This window comes from Lactuca saligna, chromosome 2 (genome assembly GCF_052625555.1).
Source record: "Lactuca saligna cultivar CGN05327 chromosome 2, ASM5262555v1, whole genome shotgun sequence".
Lineage (NCBI taxonomy): Eukaryota > Viridiplantae > Streptophyta > Magnoliopsida > Asterales > Asteraceae > Lactuca > Lactuca saligna.
Window position 1 is genome coordinate 153690887 of NC_136418.1, and position 19708 is coordinate 153710594.

A 19708-nucleotide genomic window follows, 5' to 3' on the forward strand; every position below is an offset into this window, starting at 1 on the left:
AATTTTCCAAAATAAACCTTGTATTTATGTTTGGTCAAAAATGATCCAACATATTATTATGTCCACACTTTAGTCATTTTTAGAGTATTTTGCCCAACAACTTATGTAATTATTAAAATAAATCCTTATGGTTGTTCTTGATTCCAAACTTGATTTGTGAGATTTAATCCAAACTCTTGAGACTTAACCAAAAACTCGAGTTTTTGGACTATTTACAAGACTTTTCATACTTAGACACATGTAAGATGGCATATATACACAATAAGCAATTAAATCATGATTTACACAATACTTTGACTTGCATTCTCCCCAAAAAATAGTAAAAACTTAAAAAAAAGGTGGGGTATGAAGCTCACCTTGAGTTGGTTGATGAGTTGTTTGGAGTTATGGAATGAAGATCTCAAGCTTAAACTTTTGGCTGAGATGAGGAACTCCTCTGGGAAGAATGTCGTCCTAAGGTTGACTATCACATATTATTATGAGTAAAATAATATGGATTCATCTTGAAGATTATATAAAATCCTAGATGAGTGGAGAACTTACTTTAGAAAACTCCAGGGAAGATTTGAGAATTTTGCTTCTAGCAAGGTCGTTAACTTTGCTCTTGGGAGGAGTATTTGAGAGAAAATGAGAGTGTTCTTAGGAGTTTACTGAATATGGATATGAGAAGTGAGAGAGTATTTCACGTTTTCAATAAGGGAAGATAAGGAGTGATTTGATATTTGCTTGGAGTACTGGTGGGTAATGTCTATCACTAAGGGTTAATGCATAGATTATTGGGATTTGCATGGGAAATGAATAATTAACATCAAGTCAAAGCCTTGTCCTCTTAGAATCCCTTCATAAAAACCTTGGGTATTATTTCATATAAATATGTTTAAAATAATTAATTTTGGCATAAAATAGGGGTTTAAGGGGTCCTAGATATGAAAAAAATGAGTTTGGTGCGATTTCCGACGCCAAAATGCCTTAAAATGATGAAATGGTCTGGAAATGGCAAAAATCCGAAGTCAAAAGGCGAGGTCCGTAGGGCTGAGGGAAGTTTCGGAGGCTCTTTTCAAGGTTCCGGGGTCAATAATCAAATTTCTAGGCTCTCCTTACAGTTTCGGAGTCAGATGCGAAGTCCGGTCCGACCAGGGGTTTCCGAAGCGAGGCAAAACAAGGAGCATCAGGAGCTGCGAGATTGTCCGGATTAAGGCATTCCAAGATGCGAAATTGTCCGGATCCGGATGCTTCCTATATGCGAGGTCTGAAGCAAGGCTTCACCCTTCCAGAGCAGGTGAGATCTGAATCAAGGAGGGGAGTTTCGAAAATGTGCTTCCTCTTGGCTTCTAAGAAGGCATTCCGGACGAGAGGTTCAGGACCAAGAGGGTTCCAGACGAGAGGTTCAGGACCAAGAGGGTTCAGGACCAAGGGGTTTCCTCTTCCGGTTTTGCGTTGTTTTCGACTAAGGAAGGTACTTAAAGAGATTTGAGAGAGATTTGGGATACATGGAGAGATTCACATACTTGGAGAGATTTGGGAGAGATTCGATACACTTGGAGAGATTTCACATACTTGGAGAGATTTGGGAGATATTTCACATACTTGGAGATATTTGGGAGAGATTCGATATACTTGGAGAGATTTTACATACTTGGAGAGATTTGGGAGAGATTTCATATACTTGGAGAGATTTGTATTCTAACACTACATGGCTCATTATGAACTCATATTTTACACTTAGATTTGTTAGCACAAGTCTTACAATTGTCCTTGCTTACTTGAGGACGGAATTTCCTAGCCAAAAAGGCTAGTTGTGACAATTTGTTTTTTGGTTTGTAAGTGTGTGAAGAAGCGGGTCAACCTATACGCCAATGACTACAAAAACTCAAAAAGACTTTCTGGTATGAATTGTGTGTCTACTCTGATTTTGGTTCTATGTCTTAAACAAAGATAAGAGAAGCTAAAGAGTAAATTTTTAGTTTGGAATTAATTTTAGTGTCAATGCTTTTACACTTGCTTTAAATTTTAAAATTATTTCTATCATTTTATGACGACATTAGTTAAATTCAATTATTATAGTGTAAATGTATCCACGAGTTTTAAACCTAGTATTTTAATAAAAAGAAATAAAAATTTGATGCTAGCATGCTATATCGTTATTTATTCCATTTATAGCCCTATAAACAGTGAAGTATCCACCATGTGCTTATGTAGGTCCTAAGTTCTCAATTTCATTTACTATATGTATAGTAGAAAAATTAGAAACTACCTTAGAAAAAATAGAGTACTTACATTGAGTTTGTTTTTTGAAAAAAAATCTTAAAAAACCATTTTAAAAAGGAAAAAATATAAGTTATTAGGGGCAATTTATTATTTTAAATTATGAGATTGATAAAAAAAATTAATCATTCTTAATCGGCACTCTTAAAATATTAATAAATAAATAAGTTGTTCTAATAAAATAAAAGCCCACATGCCAAAGACTCTCATGTGCTGTTTGTTTTTTTGAAGCCAAAATGTCTGCCGTCTGCGGACCACATCTGCAAGCTTCTGCGGCAGAAGAGATGAACCAAATGTCTACAGTTTGCAATAAGAAGACTATTTGTTTTTAATGTCTACGACTTTTGAAATAAATTGATTTTTCAAACTTAATTTCATGCCATAAACATTAAAAATGCATTTTCAGCAAAAAAAGAAAGAAAGAAAACTGCATGGTAGGCAATTTTTTTTTTGTTTGTTTAGGTTAAAATGAGGTCGGAAAACCTTTGAAGACAGTGTCTCATGTCTGCACTGGGAAGACCTCATGCAGTCGTTTTTTGATCTGCGCACTTCCAAAAAACAAACAACTTGTGAGGGTATATGTCTGCGTGTTGCTTGCGCGGCGCATATAAAAGTGGTTGCACATGTCTTCACAAAAAAAAGCAAACAACCCTTCACTCTCCGTTCGACGTTTTATCAATGAACTAATAATTAACTAGTTTTTCGTTAAACTGCACGCCTTTTTAAGTTATATTTCAATCGGTTTTTTTAAAATTTTTAATCGGTGGCACAAGATACATGAGCCGATTGAACTGGTTTAGTTCTTTTAAAGTACATGAGCTGATCCAATCCGATCCCAAAAGTGTTGTTGATTTTTTTATTGGCTTCACTTAATTTAGAAACCACGTCAATTTTTATTCTAGATTCGCCTATAAATAATCTACTAGAAATAAACATAGACATGTAGTTGTACACTTGAACTTGAGAATTGATACATTGTTATGAAGGCTTCAATCCAACGTTTATATCTTATGAATCAAATAGAAAACCGACCCAACCCATTTTCCAAATCAAAAGCGGGTCAAACCTGGCCCATCGGGCACAACCCGAGCAAACTCTTGTAATTCATAAATCTCTATGAACTATACTAATATAACTACGTGAAGAAAGAGTAATTTTGTTGGGACATTTCTGGTAAAATTTCACATATGAAAAGCAAAATCACAACAACACTTATTCCAACACTTTTGACATTTCAAGCAAAAATTCTGCCTTCATGAGTTCATTTATCTACTTACTGTTTATTTGACTTACTTCATTTGCAATTCATATCTTTATTCTCCATGTTATGTTTCTGAACCACATCTAAAAAGAAAGATCATAAAAGCAAAATGACAATCACACAATGAAAGAATTCTTTATTACTAAAATACATGAATCCATTGGCCAATCTATAAAGACAACCCTACTGAACTAGGTTTTAAAATAAAACTCATTGGTCCACATTTGTGCCGAAAGAATTATAAACTAATGGGAACAAGCACGACCAAAAAATGGTATCAAACTTTTGACTAACTGCTTGACTAGATTTTATCATCTTTAGTTGAATATACAAGTCTTTAGTTTATGTATATATTTATAAAATCAGTAAACTTTAGAGTAAATTACATTTTTGTTTCCTGAGTTTAACTGATTTGTCGATTTTGGTCCCTAAAGTAATTGGGTTGCAGTTTTGGTTCTTATTTTATTTCGGTATTTCATTACATTTTGGCCATGGGTCATGTATATAAAGAGCCTAGGAGTTATTATTATTATTATTATTATTATTATTATTTACTTTTTACAGTGTTCATCTTTCCCTTGGACAAAAACTGAAAAATATAACATACAATAGGGATCAAATTTGTAATTTTTTTTGTTATAAAGACTTACATAACTTTTATATGTTCACATTGTCTTTTGAATTATCGGCATATTAATATATTTTGTTAAAAACGTTATATTTACAAAATACACCTACAAGTAAATCATATATTTTTCTCATGGTTGCACCATATATCCTTAATTATGGTATGTATGTTGTGTTTTCCGGTTGTGGTCCATGGAAAAAATGGTGGTTTAAAAAATTTAACAATTGGGCTATTAACATAATCGATGTAGGGACGAAAATCATTAGGAAACTTCAAAATAATGTCCAAAATTGCAACCCCATTTTTGTACGGTCCAAAACCGAAAAAACCATCTAAACCGAGGACCAAAATTGCAAATTACACAAAACTTTATATAATTCTTTTGACCATATCATAGAGAAAGAGACAAACATCTGCATTATTTTCAGGAAGCCTGTTCTTGGTACGGGCTAAATGAACAAACAAGAAAGCTTCACTTGGAAGATTTTACACTACCTTTTCTTGATGGATGATTAAACAAGGCAACTAAGAAAGCAAAAAGATCCTCCTCACGGATGCTTATATACTTATATATATATACATATATCATAAACAACAGTAAAAATCCAATAAACCCACCAATCATCAATCATGATTTCCCTAAATGATGTTTATCATATTGTGGCAGCCATAATTCCATTATATGTGGCCATGATCTTGGCTTACGTTTCTGTAAAATGGTTGAAGCTATTCAACCGAGACCAATGCTCGGGTATAAACAAATTTGTTGCTAAATTTTCAATTCCTTTGTTATCTTTTCAAGTGATTTCCAAAAGTGATCCTTTCAAGATGAACCTCAAGCTAATTGGTGCTGATGTTCTTCAAAAAGTCATTGCCTTGATTATGGTTGCTATAATTACCAAAGTTAGATCCAATGGACACTTAAACTGGATCATAACAGGTATTTCTTTGTCAACATTACCCAATACTTTGATCGTAGGGATCCCATTACTAAAGGCAATATATGGAGATGAAGCACATGCGCTTCTTGCACAGATAATTGCATTACAAAGCCTAATTTGGTACAACTTCTTGTTGTTTCTCTTTGAGTTTTCAACTGCAAGTGAAGCTCACATGATAGAAGCACAAGGTACATATGTATTTATCTGTTAAAATGTTGTTTACTTTTTTTTTTTTTTAAAACTTTTTGTTAATGTCATCATATCGTCTATTGATTGACTCAAGGGGATCCAGAGGTCGAGCAAGAAGCACAAGAAATTGATGAAAGGGAGGGGACAAAATCAAGAACTCCAAAAAGAAGAAGACTAATTATCATTTTATTAACTGTTGGGAAGAAGCTTCTAATGAATCCTAATTTTCATGCAACTGTAGCAGGCATTGCATGGGCAAGCATAAGTTTTGGGTTAGTTTGTAAAAAGTTGTTAGATTACAAATACAGTAATTAATTAGGTCAAATTTATTAAAGAAACAATAAACATGTTGAACTTAATTCAGGTGCAATGTGAAGTTGCCAAAGGTGGTTGAAAATTCGATAACTATATTGTCTGATGGAGGACTTGGAATGGCAATGTTTAGCCTAGGTAACAACATATATAATATATTAATTTTAGTTGTAATATATATAACATTGTGAAATTACAAGACATAGAATTAAAAGAAATTAATTACACTTTGCTAATTTGTATTATTTGATCACAGGTCTATTCATGGCATCACAGGCCAGTATAGTAGCTTGTGGTACCCGATTGGCCTTATTAGCAATGTTCTTGAAGTTCATTGTTGGGCCTGCAATAATGGCAGCACCCTCCATTGCTATTGGATTAAAGGGTGTACCATTTAAAATCGCAGTTATACAGGTAATTGCTATAGGTTTATACCATGTTTTTGTTTTCGTTATTATATTTATAATATCATCAAATTTAGGATACGTATAAATGAATTAATAAACAATATATATTGGTCCAGGCAGCACTTCCGCAAGGAATTGTCCCATTTGTATTTGCCAAAGAGTATAATGTTCATCCGGATATATTGAGCACTGGGTATTACGATTGTTGCTTATTTCTACAAGTAGACTTCAGGTAACAACATGAAAATTAATCGACTAATTTGGATATATATATATATATTACAGGATAATCGTTGGATTGCTTGTGGCATTGCCCATTGCAGTGGTGTACTATTTGTTGTTGGGATCATAGGTAATGCACAAAAGGCAGGAAGTGAGGGAATTATATGTATGTATGTATGTATATGGCTTGTGAAATTCTTTATTCATCTGATAGAAAGCTTTCGGGCATGTGAGCAAAATAACCTAATAGAATGGGATGGTAGAGATTATACAACGTGTGTGTATTGTGCATATATAATTTTATGTGAAAACAAATTTGTTCAAACAAATGATTGAATAAACTAGCAGCTGGCATACCAAGAGGACAGGAATCAAGCATTATTTATCATATTTTAGCTTATATTATAGAAATGTTAAAGGCTTCATAGTAATTTTAGAAGACTTTCGATCTACATGCTCTAACTCGCTTAACTTCTACTGATGCACATTACCAACAGACTCCATGGATACAATTGGGCAAAACCAAATATGTAATTTGATACAAAATTAGACATTTATTCAAGTTAAAAAGTGATCATGCATCATTCCAAGAATGGGTTTTTTACTATAGCTTTGATCTTGTTCATCATATCTCTTGAAATCAAATCCGTGAATTGTATCTCGGAGAATAAGGATACACTATGATGGTAAAGTCATTATTCCATGAGAGAAGAATACCTTTTGTCTCATCACATATAGATTGACTCGTTGGAATAAGGAAATTTGGAAAAGACAGATAATGGTCATTTCATATGCCTTGGGCTTGGCCTCAACTACATTGGGGTCAACTCGACCTTGGATACCTTGGGCTTAGCCTCAACCTTGCTTGCCTTTGGCTTGGTCTTTTTAGGTTAACCTTGTCCTTAGGCTTGGCTTTACTCACTGAAGAAGGTGTGGTCCACCGTTATCTCCATAATTTGAAATGACATGAAAACTAGACAATAATTTGTACTATATGTACTTTTGGAAAATTATGCATTGGCTAATTGCATTTCCATCTTTAAACTGTGTATAACATTTAATGATCTTTTGAGTACCATTTGGAAACTATTTAATATATGTGTTCATATGGAAGCATTCGTGAGAATACTTGAGTACTCAAGATATTGTTGGACAAGGAAATCCAGAAGTACTTTGGTATAAGTATACTTATAGGGTGCTGCTAATAAGACACCCCTTAAACACTCTATCATCACTTGTATAAAAAGTCAACCTATAATGAACTATTTGTAATCAGCTTTTTCGGAAAACAATAAAATTTCAACCAATAAAAATATTTCAAAAATTAATTTAGAGTTGTCTAAATGGTAAAATGGGGTGTCTATTTAGCCAACCCCATACTTATATTGTTGTATTCTTGGAGGAAATTTGCGCGTTTTGTACCCTTTCCCGAAACCACTTGGAATTAGGGAGTCAACACCTAAGAGTAGCCCTTGTGGACGTGTAAACATGTGGATTGGGTGCTAAATGTGTAACCCTTGAGTACCTACATCCTTCATTGTTAGGAAAATTATGTAAACATATCTTCATAAATCGAGAGTCTTCGAAAAAAAGGAATGGAAATCGAGAATCTAGGAAAAACTGAAAACATGTCATACATTGCATTTATATACACTATCATCTTTAAATGGTTGATATGCATTTATTTAAATGTATGTTTAGAAGCTAAGGGGATGTTTTTATGATGGCAAACTTTTATAAAAAATTGTGTATTTTGGAAAAAGTGAAAAGAGTTTTAAAGTAGCCTATTTAAATGTACCTACATATGATGTCTACCTCCTATATGATGTCTAAATAGAACCTATGAAGAATGTTTCAGAATCACATCCAAAATTAGAACTATATTCCATCCTTGAATTTAACAAATAACTTGTCATATGGAGCCTAATATTTAGATGATTGTACCCTATTTGATCCCTTTGTCATAGATAGGCGTGTAAATAGTCATGATTGATTGGGTGAGGAGGAAAAGGCATCCAAATGAGATATGAAGATATAATAAGGTTAGACACAAACTAGTTTCCTTTTTCCAAGGATATTGTTAAACCCCTTATACAAGTTGTTTGAAATAACAATATACTTATAAAAATATTTCATTCAATTCATACTAACATTAGGAACCTCAGTCAGATCATGATAAATATCAACTTTAAACTCATAAGATGTAACTCAAATAGGTACAAAAGAATGTGGTGGGATGTCAAGTCCACCAAACAAATTACACCATTTGTTTGCAAATAAAACGTAATATAATGCTGAAAGACTTGAATAACTAAAAACTTGCAATTAAGCAAGAAAGTATGATGCTCAAATATTGGAGAAAATTGGTAAACTAATGCAATTCAACACAACGAACATTTGTGTGTTTATCATTAGGATTTAACATAAAGCTTATCATTCATCCCAAATTGGTTATAGCAATCATGAAGCATGATATGCCAAGATTTCTCATAGGTAGTATGGAGGTTGGGGAAGCCCACAACATACCTTCTTAATCACAATTAAAGATCCAATTGAAGCAATTGAACCCAAGAAGTTGATTAGCCTTAAGAATGAAGAAATCATCAATTCCTAGAGGATGTCAATGCTTACACATCCATAAAGGAGTTATGATTCATAAACTAGAGATGAGTTCTCCAAACGATTTCTAAAGAGAGCGCTTTTGTTGTCACATAATAAAGTTGGACGATCTGGAGGTAATGCATGGATCTCGCGAAGTAGATGAGTTATCCAAACGATTCTGACCGTCGTGTTTGCCATATCTCTAAATTCTGATTCACAACTCGAACGAGAAACGGTAAGTTGTTTCTTTGCACTCTATGAGACAAGATTTCCACCTATTGAGTAGCCATACGTAGAGCGTCTAGTCTCAACACATCGAGCTTAATCGACATCCGAATAGCCAACGATGGAGGAAGTCTTTGGTTTAGTGAAGTGAAGACCAAATGAAAGAGAGCCCTTCACATATCGGAGAATGCGTTTGACCCCTTGAAAGTGAGAGACCGTTGGAGCTTGTAAAAATTGACTAACCTGATTCACGACATAGGAGATGTTTGGTTTAATGATCGTTAAGTATTGAAGGGCCTCAACAAGAGACCGGTAAAGTGTATTATCTTTGAAAGGAACACCGGGCGCAGTGAATGACTCATGAGGAGCCAAGGGTGTGTGAATCGATTTGGCATCTAGAAGATCAGCAAGATCAAGGATATCACGAGCATATTTAGACTGACTTAAAAATAGGCCATCATCGGTGTAGGCCACCTCTAGTCCCAGAAAATAATTCAAGTCACCAAGATCCTTTATGGCGAACTCATTATTCAATCGAACTATAAAAGAAGTAATCATCGACTCTTGATTACCTGTTAAAATCAAATCATCAACATAAGCTAGAAGATACATCATACAAGAGTCACGCTTAAAGATGAATAAAGAGGTGTCAGCACGACTACATGAGAAGCCATTTTGTAGTAAAAAGGCACTTATTCGTTGAAACCAAGCTCGAGGAGCTTGTTTAAGCCCATATAAAGCCTTATGTAGGCGACAAACATGATCGGGAAACCGAGTGTCAACAAATTTGGGTGGTTGCTCCATAAAAACAGTATCACTTAAATGGTCGTGCAAGAATGCATTTTTTTACATCAAGTTGATGTAGTTTCCAATGATGAATTACCGCTAATGAAAGAACAATTCGAACGTTTGATGCTTTGACGATCGGGCTAAAAGTATGAGAGTAATTGAGACCTGGAATCTGTATACAGCCTTGAGCCACAAGGTGAGCTTTATACCGCTCAATGGTGCCATCAGAATTAGACTTAGTGCGAAACACCCATTTTGATCCAACCACATTTCCCGATTGAGGTCTAGGAACAAGAGACCACGTTTTATTTTATCGGAGAGCATCCATTTCTTCATGCATTGCTAACATCCATTTTGGATTTTTGGATGCCGACTTGAATCCTTTGGGATCATGAGATGCAAAAAGAGTCGAATAAAGCCAGTGAGCGTCAAGATGGGCTAAATCAACCTGATGATGCGGCTTAAAAATTCCCGCTCAAGCACGGGTGATCATCGAGTGAACCAGTAGAGTATTTTCAATAGTAGTAGCAGGAGTGGGTGCTGGATCAACAATAGTGGGCTCAGTTGTTGGATGAGAGGCCGGTAGGTCTTGGTTGATGAGTGGAACCGATGAGACAGATTCTTCAATGGAAACAGGCCCAGTGGAGGTAGCTGGAGCAGACCCAGTGAGAGGATCCAAACAACTTCAGCATCCGAGTGGAATGGAAGTATCTGATAAAGTACTTGTTGTAATTGTGGCTGCAGGTGAAATTGATGGGGAAGAAGAATCATCCAAAAAACTTGTTATTTGAATATTTGACAAGTCGGAGGTGGATTTATTTCCCGATAATGAAAATGAGGCTTCATCAAATCGGGCATTCCTTGTAACATAAATGTGTTTGCCGATGGGGTCAAGACATCGATAGCCTTTGTATTGCAAGCTATAGCCAATGAAAACACACGGTAGGCTTCTCGGAGCAAACTTGTTTTCCGAATAGTCACATAAAGAAGGAAAACAAGGCAACCATAAGCACGAAAATTAGAGTAGTGTGATACTTGAGAAAATAATAACTAAAATGGTGATTTTCCATCCAAAACTTTAGTAGGTAGCCGATTTATGATGTAGACGGCCGAGCTAAAGGCGTCAACCCAATAAACGTTGGGAATATGACTATTAACAATCATTTCTAGTCAAGTTTCTACAATATGACGATACTTTCTTTCCACCCTACCATTTTGTTGCGGAGTGTAAGGACAAGAAAGACGATGAAACGTACCATTAGCTTCAAATAAAGAGCGTACGTTGTGGTTCACAAATGCAGTTTCGCCATCACTTTGGAAGGTTTTAATTTTCTAGAGAACTGATGTGACATCCCCAAAATCACAAACAAAAAAGACCGGTTTAATTTATGCTTTTAAAATAATTTCAGAGTAATCATTTGATTAAAAAAGTTGTAGAATTCGTTCCCAAAACAAAATATGATAAAATAAGATTTACCAAAGCATTTCTTAAAGAAATGTATTTTCATTGTATAACAAAACTCGGGATGTCATGTCCCGATAAACAGACCAAAAACATAAACATTACATTACAGACCTTACAACAGTTATATAAAACAACAGGTCCATAATCCAAAAATAACTTGACAAGTCATCTAACTTATGCTCTTGCGCCACTACCTGTAATACAAAGAAAACTGAGTAGATCGGGCTTGGGAGCCTGGTAAGCATATAGGGTTTGCAACCCACAATAAGTAATTAAATTTATTTTCATCAACCAACAATAACCCAATTACCCATTCCCGTTATTCTCACTTTACATCCCTAAAACAACTAACACAAGGGACCTAGTCTTAGAATATTTCATCGGAGCGACAACACATGCATTCAGGGGTTTCCCAGCAATATATGTTAAATAAGGCAACCATGAGGGGGATGGAGTACAGCGAATGAACACCCAAGTTCGTTAACACCTACAGGTGGCGAGCCTGCTAGCGTTCCATAGGATTGTCTAGAAAAGTCTGTGGTCGTCATCTAAACTCCGCTAGATGACTGAATCAAAAACAACATCGAGGTCTCTCATTTGTTTATCACACATCAACTATCTACCCATGTTCTACCTAACATATTAGTAGATAAACATATATATTTTTATACATAGTTTAAAACCTGTGTAGCATTCTCATTCAATACATATTCCAAACAACAGACGAAACACACACACACACACACACATATATATATATATATATATAACACGTATTTCATAGAGAATAAATCATATCTATGAGATAGAATAAAAGTGAATATTGTGACATCCTCATTTTCACGGCCATAAAAGACCGATTTTGTTTATGCTTTATAAAAATCAGAGTACCTCTTTTAATAAAAATGTTGCGGAATTTGTTCCCAGTAAAACATGATAAATACGTTATCAAAGCATTTCCGAAGAAAATAATTTTTAATTCGTTTTAAAACATTTGGGATGTCATCATCAATACAGAAACATAAGCATAAACATAACTTACTTTTATTTACACTAGTGATCTAAATCTCTTTAATCTCTCAGTGTAATGTGACTTCATCTCAACACCTATAATATAAATAAACTGAGTGGGTCAGGTTGGGAAACCTGGTGAGTACATAGGGTTTTCAACCCACAATAATATAATTATTATGTTTAAACAATCAAACAATCGACCCAATTACCCATCCCCGTTATCTTCTTTACTCTTAAGGATCTATCCTAAGAGTCATCTATCCCCCATTCGTTCATTCTGAAGTCCTTTGCTTCCAGAGTTATAGGACTGGCACTAAATCCATAGCTGCCAATGCTCATTCGTAAAACACTAATTCCATAGTTGTTGGGTACTAAATCCATAGCTACTAGTGTTTATCTAATAGGTACTAAGTCCATAGCTACCAATTCCTAATAGGTACTAAGTCCATAGCTACCAGTGTTTGTCCAATAGGCACTAAGTCCATAGCTGCCGATGTTATTTGTTAGGCACTAAGTCTATAGCTGTCAATGTTTACTCACATCATCTTTTATCTCTTATCAGTCATCTACCCATCTCATACCCAACATAATTGTATATTTAAAATATGTATACAGTTCAAATCATTTAAAACATGTATAAAAAAATGTTCATCCAACATAGACAACAAGTATTCATATAATATGCATACATAGCATGTAGTTTATATAAAATACTTCATATCTATCTGTAAGATGAAAGTAACTATGCACTCACCTGAGAAGATGGTGACTCGGTACTCGGACAACGCTTCGTTTACTTTAAAATAGTTTCCTTCGACGAAACCTAATATTATTACCACTAGATTTTAGTCTAATATTTACCGTAACTAATTATTAGTCTTATTATTATTATTATATAAGCGTTTAAACAATACTTTCCAACCACTATGTACAGACAGGGGCCAGACATAAAACACCGGAGGGCAGGACCATTTTGGCGTATAACACTTCTGAAATCCAACAACCCTATGCGGCCCTTTAAACTAGATTCCTCGTACCGCGAGTTGTTAAAAAGATATTATAACGACACTTATATAAGTCATAATAATAGCTCAAATATTTATTATAAATTTATAATAACAATACTAATTTTAAATATAAACTATATTTGAAATAGGGTATGCATAACTTAATTACAAGGGGATTTTAGCTAGGAGTCGGGCTCTGCAGGGGGCAGAACTTCGTCGCTGAATCTTTCTAAGAAAGATTCGTGCAACGCTTCAACGCTCATCTTACTATACTAAAACTACAGAAAAAGAAGTCGAATCACGAGGGACCGAAATGCTCGGGGGATAAGGAGAGAAAGACTCTTGAATCAAGAGAATGGTGCAAGAAATATGAGAGCCCAAGGCTCTTATTTATACTAATTAAATATTCACAAACTACCCTCCATAATTACTTAATGACATTTTAGTTATATAAACAACTAAACACCCATTTATAATACTATTTTAAATAGATTTAACGATATTTGTACTAAACTAATGTCGAAATAACTCAACATTAGTCTTATAATGACCGCATCGTCGATACGTTTCTAATGATATATACATATGTATATATACGTGTACGTATATATGATTTATACTTTATTTTAATATGTAAATATGTTATTATAATTTGTAACTCGTTCATAGGAACTCCGTTTTTGACGTTATTTATATCCATGCGTAGGTGGAGATGTAGTTTACAACTTTCGTTTAGACTCCATCGGCTATTTTTGACTTTATTTTTAAAGTTATATTTTTAACAGGCCGGGACAGGATTGGTCCGTTAAAATCTCATAACTTCTTCATTTGATGTCCATTTTCGTCTGTCTTTTTATCGTTACGCTACTAATAACGAGATCTTCGATTCTCGTTTAGGTTGTGTCGGCTAAAAACCACTCAATCTAATATTCGAATTTCGGGTTGTACACTTCTAATCCGAAACTTCGAAAAATCATAACTTCCTCATACGAAGTCAAATTTGGGCGTTCTTTTTATGGACGCTTTCGGTTTAACGTATTCTACGACTTTCGTTTAGATCGCTAAGGCTAAATCTCGCTCTATCGTAAATTCACTATTTACGTTTCTCGGTATCATGCCGGTTCCGTCGCGAAACTTCGACGGGTCATAATTTCTTCGTTATAACTCGGATTTCGGCGGTCTTTATATGTACGAAAACCTTGTAACATATACTACAACTTGGTTAAGATTTTTTATTCTAAATAATATTTTGCCGAAAAGTCATTTTCGACACTTATTGCCTCTAAATTGACTAGCCCGGATCTACGACCGTTACAAATATACATTCACACATATAACAACAAAATATACACATAACACGTATTCCGTATAAAGTACTTCATAATTATGCGTTAGAAGAAAGTGACTACACACTCACTTGATCAGAAGATGATCGGACAACACTACGGCTTGTAGAAGTAATATTCTTCGGTAGATCTGGAAGATCTTCACAAAATCCGGGCTCCTCGCGGGCAGAGCTTCGGCTCGGGAATTTTACTTCTTGGGATCTTCGGGGCTTCGGGACTTGCTTCGGGTCTCGAGAATGATACCAGGGCTTCGGAATATTTCTTGCATGCAAAACGAGGTAAAATGAGCAATAGAACTCGGCTGCACTCGACATCTATTTATAGGGGATTGACACCCCGAATTACGTTGGGCGTAAATTAAGTTACGCTGGGCGTAATGTGGATAAGGTCACTAACTCCCCCCTTTGGATGATATCGGGTATTTATAATTAAATTTAATATTTTAATTATTTAATAAAATTCAAAAATTCATATCTTTCTCATACGAACTCCATTTTTGACGTTCTTTATATCCATGCGTAGGTGAGACTATAATCTACAACTTTCATTTAGACTCCGTCGGCTAATTTTGAATTTATTTTTAGTAGGCCAGGACAAGAAAACTCCGTTATAAATTCATAACTTCTTCATATGACGTTCGTTTTCACCTGTCTTTTTATCGTTTCACTACTATTAACGAGATCTTCGATTCTCGTTTAGATTGTTTTAGCTAAAAAGCGCTCGGTCTCAAATTGAGTATTCGGGCTGCATATTGTTAAGTCGAAACTTCGGAAAATCATAACTTCCTCATACGAAGTCAAATTTGGGCGTTATTTTTATGCACGCTCTCAGTTTAACAAACTCTACAACTTTCGTTTAGATCACTAAGGCTAAATATCGCTCTAACATAAATTTCACTTTTTATGTCATTCAACGTCGCCGTTTTGTCGCGAAACTTCGACAGGTCATAACTTCTTCGTTATAACTCGGATTTCGGCGTTCTTTATGTTTCTGGAATCCTTGTTTCAACCACTACATCTTCATGCAAAGATATTGGGCTTATCTCTCACTTTAATTTTGACGCTTATTTTATTCTTAATTCATTAAATTAAAATAATTAAGAAAATAAACACATAATTCACATAATACTCAAATATTTCATCATTAATACTTCAAAAAGAGTTACAAGGGTTAACCTAGACAATTACATCAATAATAATGCCTAGCCTGGAAACGCGGGCGTTACAACTGAGTCTGGACAAACGTCATAAAGATTGTTAAAATAGAAAAAAAAAATCCGGATTTGGTTTTTAAGGGATAAAACCAAGAAAATATTGAATAGTCATCAACAAAAACCACATAATACCAATAGCCATCCATGGAAGAAACCGGGGAGGGTCCCCATAAATCATAATGCACTAGGTCCAATGGATATGACGAACGTTTATCATTTAAATCAAATTGCAAACGATGTACTTTTGAAAATTGACACGAAGAACATAAAATTGGTTTTGGTAACAAAGATGTAACAGATAATGTCCCAACTGATTTAAAAGCAAAATTGTGCCAAAAGCAACATGCCCTAACCGACTAGCCAAAGTTCATAAGAAGCCTTTGAACTAGATTTTGAAACTACCATCAAAGCTTTGTGTTCATCATGAAGAGCATATAACCCATTCTCACATCTGCCTCGAACTAGAACCTGTTTGGTTATTCGATCCTGAATATAAAAACGGTTGAGAAAACACAATGTCCACAGGATTATCGGTTGTTAATTTAACAATAGATAAAAGATTCTTGGCAATATTAAGGACAACCAAAATATCTTTCAAATGAGCATTAGATATCATAGATGAACCCGTATGAGATATAGGTAGAAGAACACTACCATTAGCAATAGTCACCTTGGTATTACCCAAGTAAGTAGCCGGATTAGTAACATGTTCTTGAGACGGTGTCATACGAGCAGTGGCCCCGGAATCAACGTACCAGTCAGGAGTAGATGTACTAACATGGAATTGAGCATGAAAAGTGTAACGCATGTGTTTCTGGGCTTGTCATTAATGTTGATATAATATTCTATGTTAACCTTTGTAACCCGTTTTGAAATAATAGAAGTGTATTATTTGAGTATTATGTGTTTTGTGCTTAACTATGTGACTTAAATAAATTAAGGATAAAAATAAGCATCAAAATGAAATGTTAGACAAAGCCGATATCTATGGATAATGTTGTAGTAGTTGAAACGAGGTTTCCGAATATATAAAAAATGCCGAAATACGAGTTATAACGAAGAAGTTATGACATGTCGAAGTTTCGCGACAGAACTGGCACGACACGGAATGACATAAAATACGAATTTAAGATACATCGATATCTAGCCTTAGTGATCTAAACTAAAGTTGTAGGATACGTTAAACCGAGAGTGTCCATAAAAAGAACGCCCAAATCTGACTTCCTATGAGGAAGTTATGATTTTTCCGAAGTTTCGACTTAGCAGTATGCAGCCCGAATCCTCGATCTGCGATCGAGTGATTTTTAGCCGAAACAATCTAAATGAGAATCGAAGATCTCGTTAATAGTAGTGGAACGATAAAAAGATAGGTGAAAACGGACGTCAGATGAAGAAATTATGAATTTATAACAGAGTTTTCCTGTCCCGGCCTACTAAAAGTAATATAAAAGTAATATATTTATAATATATTAAAAGTAAAGTCAAAATTAGGCAACAGATTCTAAACGAGAGTTGTAGAGCGTATTCTCACCTTCGCTTCGATATAAAGAACGTCTAAAACGGAGTTCAAATGCGAAAGTTATGAATTTCTGAAGTTCGGGGCGCGAAACCGCAAAACTGTCAGCCACCACGACGTGATAAAAGTGCCACGACTTGGCAGGAGCTGTGGAGTCTGTCAGACCCACTTGCAATGACGCATGCAGTGAGGACCCAGCCACCACGACGTGGCAAAGGCAAATTTTTCCCTATAAATAGATTTGAAGTGCCAGCCGAGTTTGGTTGCTCAAATTCTCTCCTCTCACTCATATTACCTCAATTTACGTGCAAAGAAATACCCCCGATGTAACGAACCAAAATTCAAGAACAAAAATTTCTTTTAATAAAACATTACTTTAAGCAAAGTCATCATTCCGAAACATAATCAGAGTATTAGCTTTCAAAACACATGTTCATTATTAGAGTAAACATTCCCAGGCTGTCTAATCTATGGTGTGTGCCATGCGATCACCCCGAGCTCTTCGCTCCGCTACCAAAACTGAAAACCGTAAGCACGAAGCATAGTGAGTTCCCCACCCTACCACATACCATGCATAATCACATACTGCACATACTGGGCCACGCTCGCTATCTTGGGCCTCGCCCGCTACAACGGCCCCGATGCTCCAGACCCCGCCTGGCTTCAAGCCCCGCTCGGATACAGATTTGTTTCACTTAGGCCTCGCCTGTCACAGGGCCTTGCCCGCCAACAAGTAATAAAACATAAACATATCACAACACATAAGCTAAACTCATACGACTGATCATGTCCTAAGGCCTCGCCTATCCTGGGCCTCGCCCATATCCTGCTACTGATGGGCCATGGAACCCCGTCCACGTTCCTACTGGTAGTGAGATACGGGCCCAACCCACCCTCACTCCTTCCCTAACTTAGGACTCCCCCCTATTATGCTACTAATGAGATATGGAACCCCATCCACACTCTGTTATTGGTGAGATACGGGACCTCGCCCACACTCACCTCCTTACCAGGCACATACATGTATCACCCAGAAAACAAGTATAAACTATCATATAAACAAATCCTTGGGCACCCGCCCACTATTAATGGACCTCGTCCTAAATATCATACTAGCATACTGTGCCTAGGGTTAACCCCCAGGTCTTCTACTCATAACTACATGGGCTGGCATTATGGCCTTAGACCCATTCACACAAAGGGAAACTCACCTGCACTGGATGAACTTGCTGATGATCTCACTAGCTGCTGCCCTGCAACTCACTGAACTCCTGCTCCCCTTGCTCCCCGAACTACCAATATCAATGCAACACTGAGTCAAACTGACCCCCGAAAGACAACCAAGTCAACCCTGGTCAAAGTCAAAGTCCTGGTCAAGGTCAACCTTACAGGTCAACCCTACTCGCCAGGTCACCCTACTGACTCGCCGAGTTCATATATTTAGAATCCTTCCTTTCGCGCCTCGACTCACCGAGTCAGTCCATGACTCGCCGAGTCTACCGATTTCTGAATTCTGACTTGTCCAACTCACCGAGTCTCCACCCGACTCACTGATTCGAGTCTCAACTCGAAGGGTTTGGAGTTTCGCAACCTGACTCGCCGAGTACAAGGCAATCTTCATCTGACTCGACGAGCTGTTCATCCCACTCGTCGAGTTGCTGTTAATCTTCACGCTACTTGCCTAGTCCACTCAAAGGACTCGCTGAGTCCATTCAAATCCCCTTACATGCAGAGAGCTTTTGAGTCATGCATGGACTCCAAACTGTATATCTACCCTTCCCAATCCTATTCCTCACGTAAATTTGCAAAACTTTACGTGTAGAGAAGGAGATCTATGCAAAATACACCATAAACTAGGGTTTAAGGCAAAGAGGCTCCATAATCCACTCAAGGGCTGATACTTTATGCTTCTCAAGACCATAATATGATTAGATCTGAAGTAGCAACTTCATATCTGGCTTCTAACTCAAAAGAATAACATTATGGCTAAAAACCCCAACAACCACACATAGATCTAGGTGCAAAAAGGGTCCAAGAACTAGATTATTAACTCCAAATGCTCATAAATGTTCTCACAATCCCAGATCTATAGTCCTTTCTTGCTCCTCCAAGTTCCTTATTCCTTCTCCAAGCTTTAATGCACCTTCCAAGGCAACAAATGGCTCAAATAGAGGATATGGCGGCTAGGGTTTGATGTTCTGGGTGAAAGAGGCAATAAAGGAACCCTAGGGGAGAGAATGAGACGTTTAAATAAGCTCCAAGTCCTGATTTTAGGGTTTTCCTCGCACATAACAGACTCGCCGAGTC

At 36.1% G+C, this 19708-nt stretch overlaps 1 protein-coding gene across 1 annotated transcript; it reads left to right on the plus strand.

Moving 5' to 3' along the window:
* Positions 1-4741: 4741 nt before the first annotated feature.
* On the plus strand, positions 4742-6554 carry PIN8 (Auxin efflux carrier family protein). Its single transcript, XM_078977829.1, has 6 exons — positions 4742-5283; positions 5379-5556; positions 5649-5734; positions 5853-6010; positions 6120-6196; positions 6289-6554. The coding sequence occupies exons 1-6, from the start codon at positions 4785-4787 to the stop codon at positions 6353-6355; spliced, it is 1065 nt and encodes a 354-aa protein (XP_078833955.1). The 5' UTR covers positions 4742-4784; the 3' UTR covers positions 6356-6554.
* The last annotated feature ends 13154 nt before the right edge of the window (positions 6555-19708 follow it).